A 17604-nucleotide genomic window follows, 5' to 3' on the forward strand; every position below is an offset into this window, starting at 1 on the left:
TAAAATATGTGAGTAATGTGGATTATTACTGTTGTACTGAGAACAATGTAGGAAGGAAATCAAACTCGCATCATTTGAGTTTAAAGCTACTTACTTATCTATGTAACTTTTTATGGAGAGGTCTAATGTTAAATACTTCAGTTTTGATTTCTAAATAGTAACCACATAAAAATTTAGCAAGTTGTTTTAGCCTAACACATACCCATGTACAGGATTCCTTTTAAGTCAAATGTCATTGTCCTGCAGTAAGATGCCCTCAGCATGGATTTCAGAGTTATATTTACCTCTGAATCAGCTTTACACAACATATTAAAGGCCTAATCCTCCTTTGGAATAGAGATCTCCCTGCGATCACAGTTTTAGTTTGGAATTGTAGAACACCCAGTAACTGATCTTTGCTTTCTCATCTGTGAAGATGGCAGAGTCTTGCTAGGACCAGAGGTAAGAGCAAAGTAATTTACAATACTACAGCAACACTCTTCTGTGCTGTAAACAAAGAACCCCAAACCCAAAGCTATTTTAAAAAATTATCCTTTGTGTATAGGGTATCTGATTTACAACTTCTGATGAGAGGTGGTAATTTGCCCTAATGTGCAGTTATTGCTTACATCCCTCAGTACATTACTCCTTCCTCAGCGTAGCTTATCAGTAGCTGATAAAACTACTGAAGCCTAGTCTACACTATGCGTTTATACCGAATTTAGCAGCGTTAACCCGATTTAACCCTGCACCTGTCCACACAATGAGGCCCTTTATATCGATATAAAGGGCTCTTTAAACCGGTTTTTGTACTCCTCCCTGACGAGAGGAGTAGGGCTGAAATCGGTATTGCCATGTCGGATTAGGGTTAGTGTGGTCGCAAATCGACGGTATAGGCCTCCGGGCGGTATCCCACAGTGCACCATTGTGACCACTCTGGAAAGCAATCTGAACTCGGAAGCACTGGCCAGGTAGACAGGAAAAGCCCCGCAAACTTTTGAATTTAATTGCCTGTTTGCCCAGCGTGGAGCTCTGATCAGCATGGGTGGCGATGCAGTCCCAAATCCAAAAAGAGCTCCAGCATGGACTGTACGGGAGATACTGGATCCGATTGCTTTATGGGGAGACAAATCTGTTCTATCAGAGCTCCGTTACAGAAGACGAAATGACATAGCCTGGAGATTTTTTCAAATGCTTTGATAGACAGAGGCCATAGCAGGGACTCAGCACAGTGCTGCGTGACAAGCGTAACAGAAAGCCAAAGAATCAAATGGATGCTCATGGAGGGAGGAAGGGGGTACTGAGGACTCCTGCTATCCCACAGTCCCCAGCAGTCTCCGAAAAGCATTAGCATTCTTGGCTGAGCTCCCACTGCCTCTAGGGTCAAAAACATTGTCCCGGGTGGTTCAGAGTATATCTTGTCAATTTACCACCCCTCCCCCAGTGAAAGAAAAGGGAAAAAAATCGTTTCTTGCCATTTTTCAATGTCACCATATGTCTACTGCATGCTGCTGGTAGACGCGGTGCTGCAGCGCTGAACAGGAGCATCTCCTCCCCTTCCTTTCCTGATGGCAGACTGTACATAATGGTGGAAAACCGTCATCATCCCGTGAGTGCTCCTGGCTGGCCTTGGTGAGGTCGGCCATGTCATAAACCGATAGCTAAGGGTTAATGTCTCTTTCACCTGGGAAAAAAAAAAAAAAGTAACCTGAAGCACCTGACCAGAGGACCAATCAGGAAACAGAATTTTTTTTCAACTCTGGGTGGAGGGAAGTTTGTGTCTGAGTTCTTTGTCTTCTGTCTGCCTCTCTCTCAGCTATGAGGAGTGATTTCTATTTCCTGCTCTCTAATCTTCTGTTTCCAAGTTGTGAGTACAGAGATCATAAAAACAATAAGGGTTATTGTTTGTTTGTTTTTTTGTATTTACATGTCTATAGTTGCTGAAGTGCTTTAAATTGTATTCTTTTTGAATAAGGCTGTTTATTCATATTTCTTTTAAGCAATTGACCCTGTATTTGTCACCTTAATACAGAGAGACCATTTGTATGTATTTTTCTTTCTTTTTTATATAAAGCTTTCTTTTAAGACCTGTTGGAGTTTTTCTTTAGTGGGAAACTTCAGGGAAATTGAGTCTGTACTCACCAGGGAATTGGTGGGAGGAAGAAGTCAGGGGGGAAATCTGGGTGTGTTAGATTTACTAGCCTGACTTTGTATTCCCTCTGGGTGAAGAGGGAAGTGCTTTTTGTTCCAGGACTGGAATTAGAGAGGGTGGACTCCCTCTGTTTAGATTCATGGAGGTTGCTTCTGTGTATCTCTCCAGGAGCACCTGGAGGGGGGTAGGGAAAAGTTATTTCCCTTTGTTGTGAGACTCAAGGGATTTGGGTCTTGGGGTCCCCAGGGACGGTTTTTGGGGGGACCAGAGTGCCCCAAAACACTCTAATTTTTTGGGTGGTGGCAGCAGTACCAGGTCCAAACTGGTAACTAAGCTTGGAGGTTTTCATGCTAACCCCCATATTTTGGACGCTAAGGTCCAAATCTGGGATTAGGTTATTGACAGGCCAGGGGCACCTGGGTAGAAATGGGAATGACTCCCTGTCATTCCTGGCAGACGGTGCAAAATGCTGGGTAACCGTCCTCACCATAGCAGCTGGAGCCTGAGCTCCATCAGCTCTCCCCCCCCGTTTCGTGTCTAAAGAAAAGATTCTGTACTCGCTGGACTATCATAGCAGCTGGAGGCTGCCTCCCCCTCATTTTATCTTGCTAAAAAGTCAATGTTTCTTATTCCTGCATTCTTTATTACTTCATCACACAAATGGAGGGACACTGCCACGGTAGTCCAGGAGGGGTGTGGAAGGAGAGAAGCAACGGGTGGGGTTGTTGCAGGGGCACCCCTTAGAATGGCATGCAGCTCATTATTTCTGTGGGATCTCTGGGGCTCTGACCCTCAGCGGCTGTGCTCTCTGGCTCTCTAGTAGACTTGCCCCATATTCTAGGTGGGACTGACTCTATTTTTAGACAAAACATAAAGAAGGGAATGACCTGGGGAGTCATTCCCATTTTTGTCCATGCGTCCCCGGACGACCTCAGCGAGGCCAGCCAGAAGCACCCATGACAGAAGCAGACGGTACAAAATGATTGATAACCGTCATCGCCACTTTCCAATTGCAAATGGTACAAAATGATTGATAATCATCATCTCATCGCCAATTTACAATGGCAGACGGTGCAATAGGAATGGTAACCATCTCTGCTAACTTGCAAAGGCAAATGAATACTGTTGTGTAGCACTGCAGTACCGCCTCTGTCAGCAGCATCCAGTACACATACAGTGACAAAAGGCAAAACAGGCTCCATGCTTGCCATGCTATGGCGTCTGCCAGGGCAATCCAGGGAAAAAGGGCACAAAATGATTGTCTGCCATTGCTTTCATGGAAGAAGAACTGTGACGACATTTACCCAGAATCACCCGCGACACTGTTTTTGTACCATCATGCATTGGGAGCTCAACCCAGAATTCCAATGGGCGGGGGAGACTGCGGGAGCTATGGGATAGCTACGGGATAGCTACCCACAGTGCAACGCTCCAGAAATTGACGCTAGCCTCGGTACATGGATGCACACTACCAAATTAATGTGCTTAGCGTGGCTGCGTGCACTCGACTTTATACAATCTGTTTTACAAAACCAGTTTATGTAAAATCGGAATAATCTAGTAGAGTAGACATACTCTCAGGCAGAACAAAGACAAGACTGCAGTATTTGGCTGCCCGTAGCAAGTGGTATGATGCACATAACGCCTAATTCTCCATTCCTTGAGTACCCATTCACTTAAGTTGGAGTTCTGGGTGTGCAAGGAATGCAGGGTTCTCTTCTATTATAAAAGTGCAACCATATAGGTATTGAATGACCAAAAAAACAACATTTCTGCAGAGTTAGGGTTGCTTAGTGATATGTTGTCCCCTTGCAGACTGTTGAGTGAATCAAAACTGAAACTTCTGAAAACCAGGAAATGCAGAGTTAAAGCATCCAATTTTTAACTCTACCCTCCTTCAGCAGTTACCCAATTCATCCCATTAGCACATGTACTGCTCCTCCTCTCCATAATGCCCTCCTTTCCTAGATAAGTTCATGGCAGATAGGTCTATCAATGGCTATTAGCCAGGATGGGGAGGGATGATGTCCCTAGCCTCTGTTTGCCAGAAGCTGGGAATGGGCGACAGGGGATGGATCACTTGATGATTACCTGTTCTGTTCATTCCCTCTGAAGTACCTGGCATTGACCACTGTCAGAAGACAGTATACTGAGCAAGATTGACCTTTGCTCTGACCCAGTATGACCGTTCTTATGTTCTTAAGCATTCACATGTCTAATTCCCCCCTCATATTTTGATTATATTCCCCACAAAATAAAACTGCCACTCGTGACTCTCAAATTGTAGCACTACAACCACTCAGTTCAAAATTCCTTTTGTTACGTGGGTGCTTGTGATTAACTTATCCTTAGTTATGTTAATTGAAGGATGACTTCGCAGCAAACAGAATGAGCTCTGATTCATCCAGTGATTAGTAACTTTCAGTTTAACAGTACAGGGCAGCATAAGGAAACTTTTTTTAAGATGATCTGTAAACTGGGAACCTCTTTGTCAAGTGACCCCAAATTTGAATCCCTAGCTCTACCCTGTGCCCTCATGAGAGACACCAAATTTTCAAACCAATCTGACTAGCCATTTGGATTTCAGACTACTTAGACTTGAGCTTTAAAGCATATAAAATGGTGGGAATGAAAATTCTCTAGCTGCTTTTCTGTATTGGTACATAGGCATTGTAAAAATGTGTATTAATTCCTCACTTAAAGTCATCCCGGTTGTTTTGTTGTTACATTGCTGATCAGTTAGAGAACATACTCATTTAAAGTTGTGCAATGCTCCCTTATAACGTTGTTTGGCAGCTGCCTGCTTCGTCCACTGCTTGCAGGAAGAGCACCCCATTGCAGCTAGCTGGTGGGGGCTTGGAACCAGGGTGGACCGGCAGCCCACCCTATCAGCTCCCCGTTCACCTAAGTTCCCTGTGCGGCAGATACCCAGCAGGCTATCAATGGCCAGGCAGTTCAGCTGTCCTTCCCCCAACTTCCATGTGTTGCTCCTGCCCTCTGCTTTGGAGCTGCTCCCCGGAGCTTCCTGCTTGCTGCGCAGAGTGGGGGGGGGGAAGAAGAGGGGGACTAATGTCAGGGTGTCCCCCTCCCCCCTGCTCCTGCACCCTTCTGACCCCATCTCCATAGAGCAGGAGGACACACAACAGGGCTCAAGATGGAGGCAGCTTGCCAGCATAAGCTGCTGTCTAAACTTGCTGATCTACTTAAGAAGGCAATGTACTTAGAGTGAGGTCAGCATACTTAAGAGGGGCAATGCGCATCTCTCTCTCTCTCACATGGTGTGTGTCTCTGTCTCTCTCTCTGCCATGCTGCCTCCATTCGTGCTGCCTTGTAGAGTATGAGGCTACATTAACAACAATGGGTTAACCCTGAGCCGATTGCTAATTCATCATTTAGCAGTAAGGCATTCCCTGGGAAATAGCCCACCCTGTGACTTCACCACCTCAACTAAGTTTCACAATCATCATCGCTGTGTACCAATATTAAATTGTTTGTTTAAAACTTATACTCTGTGTGTGTGTGTGTGTGTGTGTGTGTGTGTGTGTGTGTGTGTGTGTGTGTGTTTGGTTGTCATGGTAATAGAATCTTGTGTTGCTATTAGGGGATAGCCCAGCCCATTTTGGCTGTCTGTTGGTTAGTTCTGTGGTGGCAATAAATGGCCGCTTCAAGGTTCACAGCTCTCTGTGTCTCCAGTGATTTCTTCCTAAAACTGTTGCCCCCCAAGGATATAGTGTGTGTGTGTGTGTATAAAAATAATTACCTGGAACCTAAATCCCTCTATTTACATTAATTCTTATGGGGAAATTGGTTTTGCTTCAGGTTGCATTTTTCAGGAACCTAACTACAAAGTTAAGCGAGGAGTTACTGTAAATTTTCTTAAACACTGTTCTCTGTTTGGGTCCCTCAAAGATTGTGTGTGTGCAAAGCATTACCTTGGATAAAATCTGAGAGAGCTAGACTATTTTGATCCTCATCACATCAATAGCTTGATCTCTAGATTCCCCTCCCTCCTGCAACCTTTTTTTTTTTTTTTTTTTTTTTTTTTAAGGCTGTTTTTTCTAAGGCTTATATGTCCAGGACCCCTGGCACAAATGATTCTAAATTTGGGTCACTAATCCTACCCTGTACCCTCCTGAGGCATACTAAATTACAAAGACTAACCAACTCAATTTTAGGGGATTTAGAACGGTTGGTTTTTAAACCGATGTCTTGGGGCAACCTTAACTATAGTGGTGTTCCCATGCCATTATAGTATGGGTAGAATTGATCCCACTCAGTGGGACCAAACGTAAAGGACTTTCACAGGCTGGAAGATCTATATTTTTATAAATCATTACATAGAGAATTGGAATGTAAATATTTTTAAGTTGTGTTAATTGGACATCTATAATGCAAACTTTGTGGGAAAACCTCTTGTGTCGTATTTCTACTTCTGCTGGTGGATTCTACCTGCCTCAGAAAGATGTATGATATGTTTGTCTTTATGTATTTTACCTACACAGTATAAGAAGATATTTGCTAATGAAGATGGAAAGATAGGGACCGTTGAAAGATTTGTATCTGGTTCTTTGGCTGGGGCAACGGCACAAACCTCTATTTATCCTATGGAGGTAAGCAAGAGAGGACCAGGCTCCCATTGAAGTCAGTGCCAGAAATCCTGTTGACTTCACCAAGAGCAATATATGGCTTTTTTTGTGGAAACATTACAGGAGTTCTGCCTACATCACGACTTTCACTTGAATTCTGTAGGTTTACTCATTCAGAATCACACCATAATGCTACTTGACACTTTCTGAAATACAACATGGCATGTTCTATACTTAGATTTTCTGGTGTTTAGTGTTATGTGGGGTTTTGCTATTTTCTGAGTTTTATTTTATTTAAATTGCCTCATTTAAAAAAAACAAACCCACACCACCATGTGCATATGTGTTGGGGATTGTGTTGTTTCTCTCTTAAAATGTTAGAAATTGGATTGTCACAAATTGCATGCTAAGTCTCCAAGTCTGGAAAGCATCTTCGTTCAGCAGATCAGTTCAGTGTGTATTTAAGTCTCATGAAGTAAAAGACGTAAGCATACGCTTAATGTTAAGTATGTGCTTAAGTACTTTCCTGAATGTGGCCCTGCCACTGGGACTGGCCCTCTGAAGGCCAGGCATCTAGCCTGACAGGCTCCACTAAGGCAAACGAGCCAATCCAGATCCACTTGTGGATAGTTAATTGGATAAGCAGTTGTGTGGTAATTAATTAATTAAAGGAACACTTGGTTTATAAATGATTTCTGAGGGTCAGGCAGGAGACCAGAACATAGAGAGGAAGCTCTTGGGAAGAGAGCTCTTCAGAGGAGCTGGGTAGGAAGCTACGCCCAGTGGTAGCAGAGGCTCCTGGAGAGAGGAACAGTCCCCAAAACATAAAGAGAGACAGCTCCAGAGGGGAGAGACTACAAAGCTCTTGAGGCAGGGAGGCCTGGGAGATACCCTGAGATCACAGGGGAGAGACTGCACAGCTCCAGGCAAAGGAGAAGCCTGGGAACTTAAGGGAGGAGAAGGCTTGTTTACACACTGTTTGGCTGTTGATTAAATAAACAAAATCCCTGAAGGAACATTGTTCACTGTGTATACTATCATTCAATTTATTGGTGTCAAGTATCGGGGTAGCCATGTAGTCTGTATCTACAAAAACAACAAGGAGTCCAGTGGCACCTTAAAGACTAACAGATTTATTTGGGCATAAGCATGCATCTGAAGAAGTGAGTTTTTTTACCCACAAAAGCTTATACCAAAATCTGTTAGTCTTTAAGGCGCCACCAGACTCCTTGTTCAACTTATTGAAAACCTGCTGGGGGAACTGAAGCAGAAATTTTACTGCAGTTCTACATCAGACCACCAGGGGGCACTCCTTTGAGTCCCTGCCATTACAGGGCCCAAGTCCCTGGCATGGGGTGAGGAGGCCTTGCCTGCAACAGAACCAATACAGGTCTGCTGTGCAAAGCTGGGGTTAGATTTAGGTAGCTTGTGCAGATGAAGTTAAGCTACCTCTGTTGGTTTTCCTTGCACTATGGGCAGAGTGGGCAGATCCATCTGCTCCTCTGTGGAGTCGCTGCTATTATTCCTCCATACAACAGGTAGCGGCTTTCAGAATGGTATTGCAGCAATTTTTCCAGCCTTACGAATAGAATAATAGCTCCAGAGTGGCTATTTTTCATTCTGCAGCCTGGGTAGAAAATCCGTTTCCTCTGCCTGAAAGATGAATGACTCTAGTATCACACAGCAGAGTTGCCCAAGCTATGTGCTGGGACCAGGATTTAGGTCTGTTCAAGCATTGCAGCAAGATTTGAAACTGATATAAAATGTATCCAAGGGGTAGCCATGTTAGTTTGGATCTGTAAAAGCAGCAAAGAGTCCTGTGGCACCTTATAGACTAACAGACGTTTTGCTCCAAAACATCTGTTAGTCTATAAGGTGCCACAGGACTCTTCGCTGCTGATATAAAATGGTGACTCACCCTGAACTCTTTCTGATTAGGAGTGTCTCTCTGTGGGGAAAATAAAATGGCATTCTACATAAACTGTGGTAGAGTTTTTTTGTTTTTAGTTGAGTCATTATTGTCCTTAGAAAATCAAGTCGCAGCTGGCTTCTAAGAATAAAGCAACCAAATGTTACAGTGTTGGTCATTTTATATTCAAGTGGTGAACTACACAAGAATGAGTGTGGAGGTATGTAGGTCCTGTTCTACAATAAGGTCTGTCAATACTTAAAATTTAGATTGACATAGCTGCATTGCTCAGGGGCGTGAAAAACTCACACCCTTGAATGCCATAGTGATGCTGACCTAACCCTGCTGTAGATGTGGATAGGTCAGTGGAAACCTTCTTCCATTGACATAGGTACTGGTGCTCAGAGAAGTGGATTACTTACAGTGACAGAGTATCAGAGGGTAGCCGTGTTAGTCTGGATCTGTAAAAGCAGGAAAGAATCCTGTGGCACCTTATAGACTAACAGACGTTTTGGAGCATGAGCTTTCGTGGGTGAATACCCACTTCCTCAGATGCATCTGAGGAAGTGGGTATTCACCCACGAAAGCTCATGCTCCAAAACGTCTGTTAGTCTATAAGGTGCCACAGGATTCTTTGCTGCTTTTACAATGACAGAAAAACCCTTCCATCACTGTAGGAAGCGTCTGCACTATGGCACTGCAGTGGTATACTACAGGTCTGTACCTGTGCTACTATAGCACATAGAGCAGAGAAAAGCCCTAAGATACTCCCATCTTCCCAACCGTGCCATAGTATTGCAGTAAAGCTGGTTTCTATGGTGTTCCTGGCCAAGATTGGATGCTGATGTGCCAGACATCACATATGGGAGCCATCTCTTATGAGACTTCCAAGCAGGCCAAATTCCTGCTCAGGGAAATCCCTTGGCAGTTTCATTTGAACATGGTGTTCTTCGCTCCCTATCTTGCAATGCTGGTGTAAAGTCACAGGCACTGTTGAACAGCTGTTGTGTTGCATTTCAGTAGTGAGTGAAGTGATCCCTGTATATCCCTTAATTATCTCATAGGGTGTCATGAGTCTTTTTTAATGTTTTTAATATAATTTGCAATCCTCAGTTGAAAAGCTTGATCCAGTGAAACCTTAGAAGGAATTAGTTCATGTTCCTGCACAGTCTCTGCTTTCTAAATGCTAATTTCGCTAAGCAACAGCCCTAATTAGAGGCTTCAGATATCTTGTAATTTGTTTTTTAAAAAATTGTCTCTTACACATAAGAAGGGGAAAAAAGGCAAATCACAACTTTCATCTTATTCTGATTTTGACTAAAAAAATACACCCTGTTCCTTCACAACCATGAGCTTGTTAGCTGGGCTATTCCTCTCACAAATGATAAAACCTTGAGAAAACTAGTGCTAACCAAACCTTAACTCTAGTTGTTACAAAGGAGATTTTAAGCAGCAAATGCAAAGAGGTTCACTTTTTGGAAATAGAAACTTATGAGTATGCAGAGATTTGTTGTGCCAGTTTCCTATATGTAAGCTATGTCGTGACCTGTCAAATAATTAATTCTACACTTCTTCTACCTCCAGGTCTTAAAGACCAGACTGGCTGTGGGTAAAACAGGACAATACTCTGGGATGTTTGACTGTGCTAAGAAGATTTTTAAAAGAGAAGGGTTGAAAGCCTTTTACAAAGGTTATGTACCCAACATTCTGGGCATAATTCCTTATGCTGGTATAGACCTGGCTGTCTATGAGGTCAGTTTACTTACTTGATGCATGTATTATTTCTTTAGACACACAAAAATGTAAACTGCCCTCCTGTTACCCTCTTAAAATATGTATCATTCACTCACATCTGTAACTTACTTGTAGTTACACTTATTTGTGGATTCAAAAAATATCCCCTGTAGTATGCTCAGGGCCAGTTTTTCACATATTTATCCTTACTGTGTTACAGTATTGCCAACCCCATGATTCAAAAATCATGAGTCAGACCCACCAAAATCATGAGATTCCCCCAGAATCATGTGTGCTTTTTTTTTTCTTCCATTTATATTGTGGTTTTGGTCTGTCTGGATTTAGATGATTTTGGCTCCCACTGTGGAAGCTCTCACCCTCACATCTGCTCCTTCTGCAGCTTAAGGGATTCTTTACCTCTTCTCTCAGGCCTGTGGGGAGCCAGCTGCAGTGGAGTCTCCTCCTCCTTCCCAGGCCTGGTGTTGCATGGAAGTAGATAGGAAGGGAGAGGAGCAGAGGATCGATGCCATTGCTCACAGGAAGGAAACTGGGGAGGAGAGAGCAGAACTATCCTGAGCTGCTCAACCTTTTTGTGCCCCCCTCCCCTCCTATGAGAACCGCTTTGGCTGCTGGGAACGGGGGGGAAGAGCTCTGCCTGCTTCCTGCAGCAGCCCTGAATGGCTGCCCTTCCCAGGAGGCAGGTGAGTGGAGAAGGCAGCCAATCAGGGGGTGAGGGGCTTCTCCCAGGCAGGCCTGAATTATCTATTTTCTATCTATCTGTTTTCTTTCTGAAAGAAGATGTATTATTCTTTGGAGAAGGAGACATCTTTCTGTTCTGTATTTGTACAGTACCTAGCACAGTGGGGTCTTGGTCCGTGCCTAGGGCTTCTAGGTACTTTGGTAATACAAATAATAAATATTGCTACTACTACAGGGCGATAAAGTGGCAGGATTGGACCCTTACACAAGTAGGTGATCCTTTCATAGTCAACCTCTTTTCCCCTGTAACATCCAACGGCATTGCTGGCATGAGTAAGTGTTGCAGGATGTGGCCCGTGTTTTGGAAGTGGATTTCAGTAGGTTTAAACCAGAACATTAGACAGCTGGTTATTGCAATGCAATATACTCATATCTTTCTTTTTAAACACCTCCCTCTGGCCTGGAGCACATCCCTTCTACAACAAACTTAAACCTTAAACACCTGATGGCTATTGTATGTTATGTAGCCCTATGGCTATGATACAGTTGAACATATGTAATTATTCCCTCTCATTATGATTGGATTATTTTAATATGAATATATCATAAATGTGCTTCACACTGAGGGGCCGCCTACACTCAAAATGAATCTGATATAAATTGGGTGTGAGTTCAAAGTGGATTAACTATTCTTGATCAACTTCATATGTGGATGCTATTATTCTAGAATAAGAGTGCTTTATTACAAATTATCTCAATCTACTTTGGGAATGGATTAAACTAATTCAGAATAAGAACATCCATACATAAATTTAATCAGAAATAGATATTTCAGAATAATTTGAGGTGTAGACAAGCCCTGAGGACATGTTTCACCAATGGCTCATTTTGTAGCACTGGCTACCAATTAGCTTCTGGGTATGGTTTATAGTGTTGAGTTTTGTCCTATAAAGGCCTAAATGGGACCCCTAAGACTGACCAGGACTAGCTAACGTTTTTAAACAGCTATTCTCTTTGCCTACACTGGGTGCTAAGGGGTCTCTAAAAATATGTTAATTAACACAGATTAACTAACACATTAGTATACTTTTTTTAAAGACTCATTTTCCCAGTCTAGACAAGCAGCAGAAGTGCTTGAGCTGAAGGCCCACGTTTAAAGTAGTGGTGAGACTTGATGGCATTTTCTATGAGGGATCTTCTATTGTGGTACTCATTTTCCCACCTGCACTTGGTCTGAAATACCTTTGTCAGCCTTCTGTGCACAGTCTGTCTCATGTAACTGGGGTATAGTCACTTAATTCTGAGAAAAGTGCCTCATAATAAAACTTGAAAAGGCAATTTAATATTTTTATCTATCACATTTTTAACTTTTATTTTGTGGTGCTTGTGGATCTATAAGGCTTGATCCTCTACTTGCTGAGTGCTATGGTCTGGTCAAAGAAAGCTCTTAAGCATGCACTTACTTTAAGCATCTAAATAGTACCACTGAAGTCACTAGTCTTACTTATATACATATACAGTTAAGCACATACTTAAGTGCTTGTTGGATTGAGGCAGAGCACTCAACACCTTGCAGGATTGAGTCCATGAATGCATTTGGAATATTTTTATGGAGGCAAAGGAGCACCTTAATATTATTGTTAGCTGCCTATCTATCTAGTGTAAACTTTTATATATCGCATTCAAATCCATTTATGTTTTCATGGCAGGCGTTGAAGACTGCTTGGCTAGATCATTATGCATCAGACTCTGCTAACCCTGGTGTCTTTGTGTTGCTTGGATGTGGTACTGTCTCTAGCACTTGTGGTCAGTTAGCCAGCTACCCTCTTGCTCTCATCAGAACTCGCATGCAGGCTCAAGGTGAGAATTGGGATTTGGGAAGAATATCTTTTAAAGGTATTTATAATTTGGAGAATAATCCCTACTTAGTATGCCTGTTTTTAAAGTGTCTAATACCATACTGACCTTGCCCATCTAAACTTTTGATTGGCTTCGTTAGTGCTTGACACAACCTTCATGTTACAGATTCCGGCTCTGTGTGTTTTAATATTTATATTTTATAGATTTGTATCAATCACCTTATGTATTTTAACCCATTTGTGGAGCTCCTATCACAAGCTATATAAAGACCATATTATAAAATTAAAGGACAAAACTGAAGTAGAAAGAAAGAAACAAACACCAGAGCAAATGCATGGCCAGAGGAGACCAAGGAATGTGGTGTAGAGGAAAGCTCTGTGACCCTCAAGGAAAATACGTCCACCACTAACAAAGGGTCACTGACCAACTGTTAAAAGAACAGGAGTACTTGTGGTACCTTAGAGACTAACAAATTTATCTGAGCATAAGCTTCATGGGCTACAGCCCACTTCATCGGATGCATAGAATGGAACATATAGTAAGGAGATATATATACATACAAAGAACATGAAAAGGTAGGAGTTGTCATGCCAACTCTAAGAGGCTAGTTAATTAAGAGAAATTTTTTTTGTAGTGCTAATCAAGACAGCTCATTACAGAGTTTGACAAGAGGTGTGAAAATACACCTCTACCCCAATATAACGTGGTTCTCTGGAGCCAAAAAATCTCACCGCATTATAGGTGAAACTGCATTATATCCAAAGGTGAAAGTAAGCTAGTATGGTCAGGTATGGCGTACCAGCAAGAGCTGGTATTCCGTGCCGAACTGGACCAGCTTCCCCAGTGGTGATTTAAAGGGCCTGGTGTTTTGGGGCATTGCTGGCACGATGGCAAATATCACATTGGCAGATGTGCAGGTGAATGAGCCCCTGATGGCATGGCTGTTGTGATTAGATCCTATGATGATCACATTGTGATTAGGACCTGATCACATCAGCCACGCCATCAGGGGCTCGTTCACCTGCACATGTGCCAATGTGATACATATGCCATGGGCCAGCAATGCTCCTCTGCCATGTAAATTGGCCAAACTGGACAGTCTCTATGCAAAAGGATAAATGGAGACAGATCTGGTATCAGGAATCATAACATTCAAAAACCAGCAGGAGTACACTTCAACCTCTCTGGCCACTCAGTAACAGACTTAAAGGTGGCAATTTTGCAACAGAAAATCTTCAAAAACAGACTCCAATGAGAAACTGCTGAACTTGAATTAATATGTAAATTAGACACCATCAAGTTAGGCTTGAATAGAGACTGGGAATGGCTGAGTCAATACACACACTGAATCTATTTCCCCATGTTAAGTATTCTCACACTTCTTGTAACTGTCTGTAATGGGCTCTCTTGATTATCACTACAAAAATTTTTGCTCTTAATTAATTAGCCTCAACTCCCACCTTTTTATGTTCTCTGTGTGTGTGTGTGTGTGTGTGTGTGTGTGTGTGTGTGTGTGTGTGTGTGTGTGTGTGTGTGTGTGTGTGTGTGTGTGTGTGTGTGTGTATCCTTACTATATGTTCCATTCTATGCATCCGATGAAGTGGGCTGTAGCCCACAGAAGCTCATGTTCAAATAAATTTGTTCGTCTCTTAGGTGTCACAAGTACTCCTGTTCTGCGATACAGACTAACACAGCTGCTACTCTGTTACCAACTGTTGCAAATAGGTGAGAAGAAAGGTAGTAGAAACTGCATGGAAGAACGAGGTCTCAGACAGGAGAGGATAGATCAACAGGACAAATAGAACTTCCAGCACGTTGTTAAGGCAACCAGCAAGGTATTCTTGTGGACCTTTCATGGGAGGGAGTTCCAAGGCACAGGTCTGCAGCTGAAAGAGACTTGCCTCAAACTTAACGACTGAGAGCAGACCTTGCTGTGCTAGGAAATAGTGTTGAGAAGACTCTGTACCAAGTCCATAGGGTTAGAGGTGATAAGTTGTGCATCTGTGTAGTGAGGAACTTTATATGATTAGAATATTAACATCACTAGAACTGCTAAATGATGGAGATTGCTATCTTCCTTTTCTTTTCTAGCCCTGTTGGAAGGAGCCCCACAGCTAAACATGGTTGGACTCTTTCAAAGGATAATTGCTAATGAAGGAATCCTAGGACTTTATAGGGGCATAGGCCCAAACTTCATGAAAGTGCTTCCGGCTGTCAGCATCAGCTATGTGGTTTATGAAAAAATGAAGCAAAATTTGGGACTAGCATGAAAAGAAGGAAAAAGCTGATAAGCCTCTCGCCTTCTCAGGAATATTCAAATCAAAAGGATTTCTCAAATAACTGGTTTGTTCTTGTTTATAATTGGAGAACAGATCACTGTGCAAAGAAGCTGTGGCTTTGTTTTTTCCCCCAAGTTGAAAGGAACTGTCTTAATTTCTAATCCCCAACCCCAAACTGCTATCAATATAGTATGGATTTTAAAAATAAAAAACAGCATCTTTAAATCAGCTACACATTAAAAGACTATCAGGAAACCACTTATGGTTTAGCTCTTGGGTTTAATTTTTTTGTAATTACTGCTCTCTTAAATATGCATTTGACTGGGGTGAAGCCACATTTGGGAGAAGTGTATACTGCATTGGTATTAAAACTCATAGATTTGTCATACCATCTTATACTCAAGCAATTCACAATATCCTTTTGTCCTTACCATCCGTAAAGGCAATATTGCTTATTTTATCAGTTTATCAAAAAAGTCATTGCCGTAGGGGCAGGTAAGAATAGAACACCACATTAAACTTTGTTTCCTGATAGCTTTTCTTTCAGGATGACAAAATGTTTGGCTTTTATTCCTCTATTTTTCCTCTAAGGAAATGAAAGTGCAAGGGGATGTTGTTCTATGGCATCAGAATACCTCAAGCTGAGTTAAATTCTACATTTTTATGGTACAGTCACAATTACCTTCATAGCTCATTTCATTGGGCTGCTTTCCACTTAATTTATAAATGCTGGCAGCATTAGCCAAGACTGCCTTGGTTCTTGATGCAAGTTTTATAGTATCATAATAGTTAGCAACAGTAAAGAACTACTGGATCACTAAACTCACTGCAAGCGCAGGTTATACTTCCAGGATAAAGGAAATACAGTATCTAATATGAAATTGATGCTGGCTGTATCAGTTGGAGTGTACCAAAACAAGCAAGTTAGTAAAGATCACAGGGCTGATTATTGGGAGACTTTTGAATGATTTTTCTCAATGGAGTTTGGAATGCTGTTGTCCTCCTCCTGGAGTCTGAGGACTCATTTGTTTCCCATTCAGAATGGTTTTCTGTTTAACAGCATCCTTCTAGTTGATAATACTGGAGGGGGGAGTTGCTGTTGAACAGTGTGAGGCACTCTCTCCCCCCACCTACTGAACCTGAAGGTCTGAGAGCACGGGCTCAGGGAGTCAGATTGGGACCAGAAAATGAGACAAGGTTTCTGAGTGACTCGGTAGGAAGCCGCAGTCAGACCATTAAAGTGGCCCTTGGTTTTTATATTAATTAGGAAAAATACAAACAAAGCACTCAAAGAGCCCAAGAACTCATTTTTGATAAGCTATTATTTCACAGATTCTCCCATATGTGGGATGGATATTTTAATCTACAGACACTTTATAAATGGCTTCCCCACTAAGGTCTATACTAAGGTATATTTCAGTTGCTTGCTGGTCCGAACACTGTCACAAAATGACTGTTTTTGTAGTGTTAATTTGCACTAATTCCACGTGGACAGAAAGAACAGATAGAATTTGGTCTTTTATGTAAGACACACACAAACACACACACACACACACACACACAGTGTAACCATATTTCATTCTTGATCTTATGAATCCTGAGAGTTAATCTGGTGATATTATAAAATGGCAGCTTTTTCTGGCTTTACTTTTATGTTAACCTGCCCTCTAGTTTATGCACTTCTTTTAAACGCCAGAGTCTGTCGCTTTACAGAAGGTATTATGGTGCTTATGTACAATGTCTTTATGATCTGATTGTCCATGTTCTTTTGTCTTTGCCAATCTCTTTGTACCTGCATATAATTCATGTGATCCAGTTTTGTTTCTCAATTATCCCTTTGACTGTAACAGTTATATTCTTTATGCAATGCAAAGATGACCTAAGCAGCACCTGTTGTGTAGCAGACTCAGTCCATTTTGTTAATATTGTATAAGTGCCATTATGAGTGTTCAGTTGTGGTGGGGACACTTTCAACTGCCGAAGAGCATGAGACTATTTGAGTTTTAACTTTTCACCATGTGCCTCTAATGGGCTGTGTTCAAATTATGTATTCTTAGTCTGTGTACTGAAAAATCTGATCACTTTTATAGATCCGTAGAACTACCAGTTTATAATAAATGTTTGTTTCCTAATCTGTTTGGGATGTATTATGTTTTTCATGGTTTGGAAAACAGGTGCCCAAAACTGATAGTTCCCTTAACTCCAGTACTGTATGTGTGCTTTAATGTCAAATGAAAGACAAAGCAGCTCTAGCCAGAAATTAGTACTGAAATCGGTGTACTCTGTACCCATAACAATGGTATTTGAACACCTTTTTTTTAGCATTTAAAGGCTCTGTCCTGGCTATACTAAAGAATCAACTGTCAGAGATCCCAGCTGAAGTATTAACACTGTTCTATCTTGCAG

General features: G+C 42.0%; 1 protein-coding gene across 1 annotated transcript in view; it reads left to right on the forward strand.

Moving 5' to 3' along the window:
- Nucleotides 1–17330, forward strand: part of SLC25A24 (solute carrier family 25 member 24) — a 47624-nt gene extending 30294 nt beyond the window's left edge. The window contains exons 7-10 of the mRNA XM_030572363.1: nt 6634–6741; nt 10211–10378; nt 12769–12919; nt 15011–17330. Coding sequence (XP_030428223.1) covers nt 6634–6741; nt 10211–10378; nt 12769–12919; nt 15011–15189 — 606 coding nt within the window. The 3' untranslated portion in view covers nt 15190–17330. The remainder of the gene's footprint in view (nt 1–6633; nt 6742–10210; nt 10379–12768; nt 12920–15010) is intronic.
- Nucleotides 17331–17604: the final 274 nt, after the last annotated feature.

Source organism: Gopherus evgoodei, chromosome 8 (assembly GCF_007399415.2).
Source record: "Gopherus evgoodei ecotype Sinaloan lineage chromosome 8, rGopEvg1_v1.p, whole genome shotgun sequence".
Lineage (NCBI taxonomy): Eukaryota > Metazoa > Chordata > Testudines > Testudinidae > Gopherus > Gopherus evgoodei.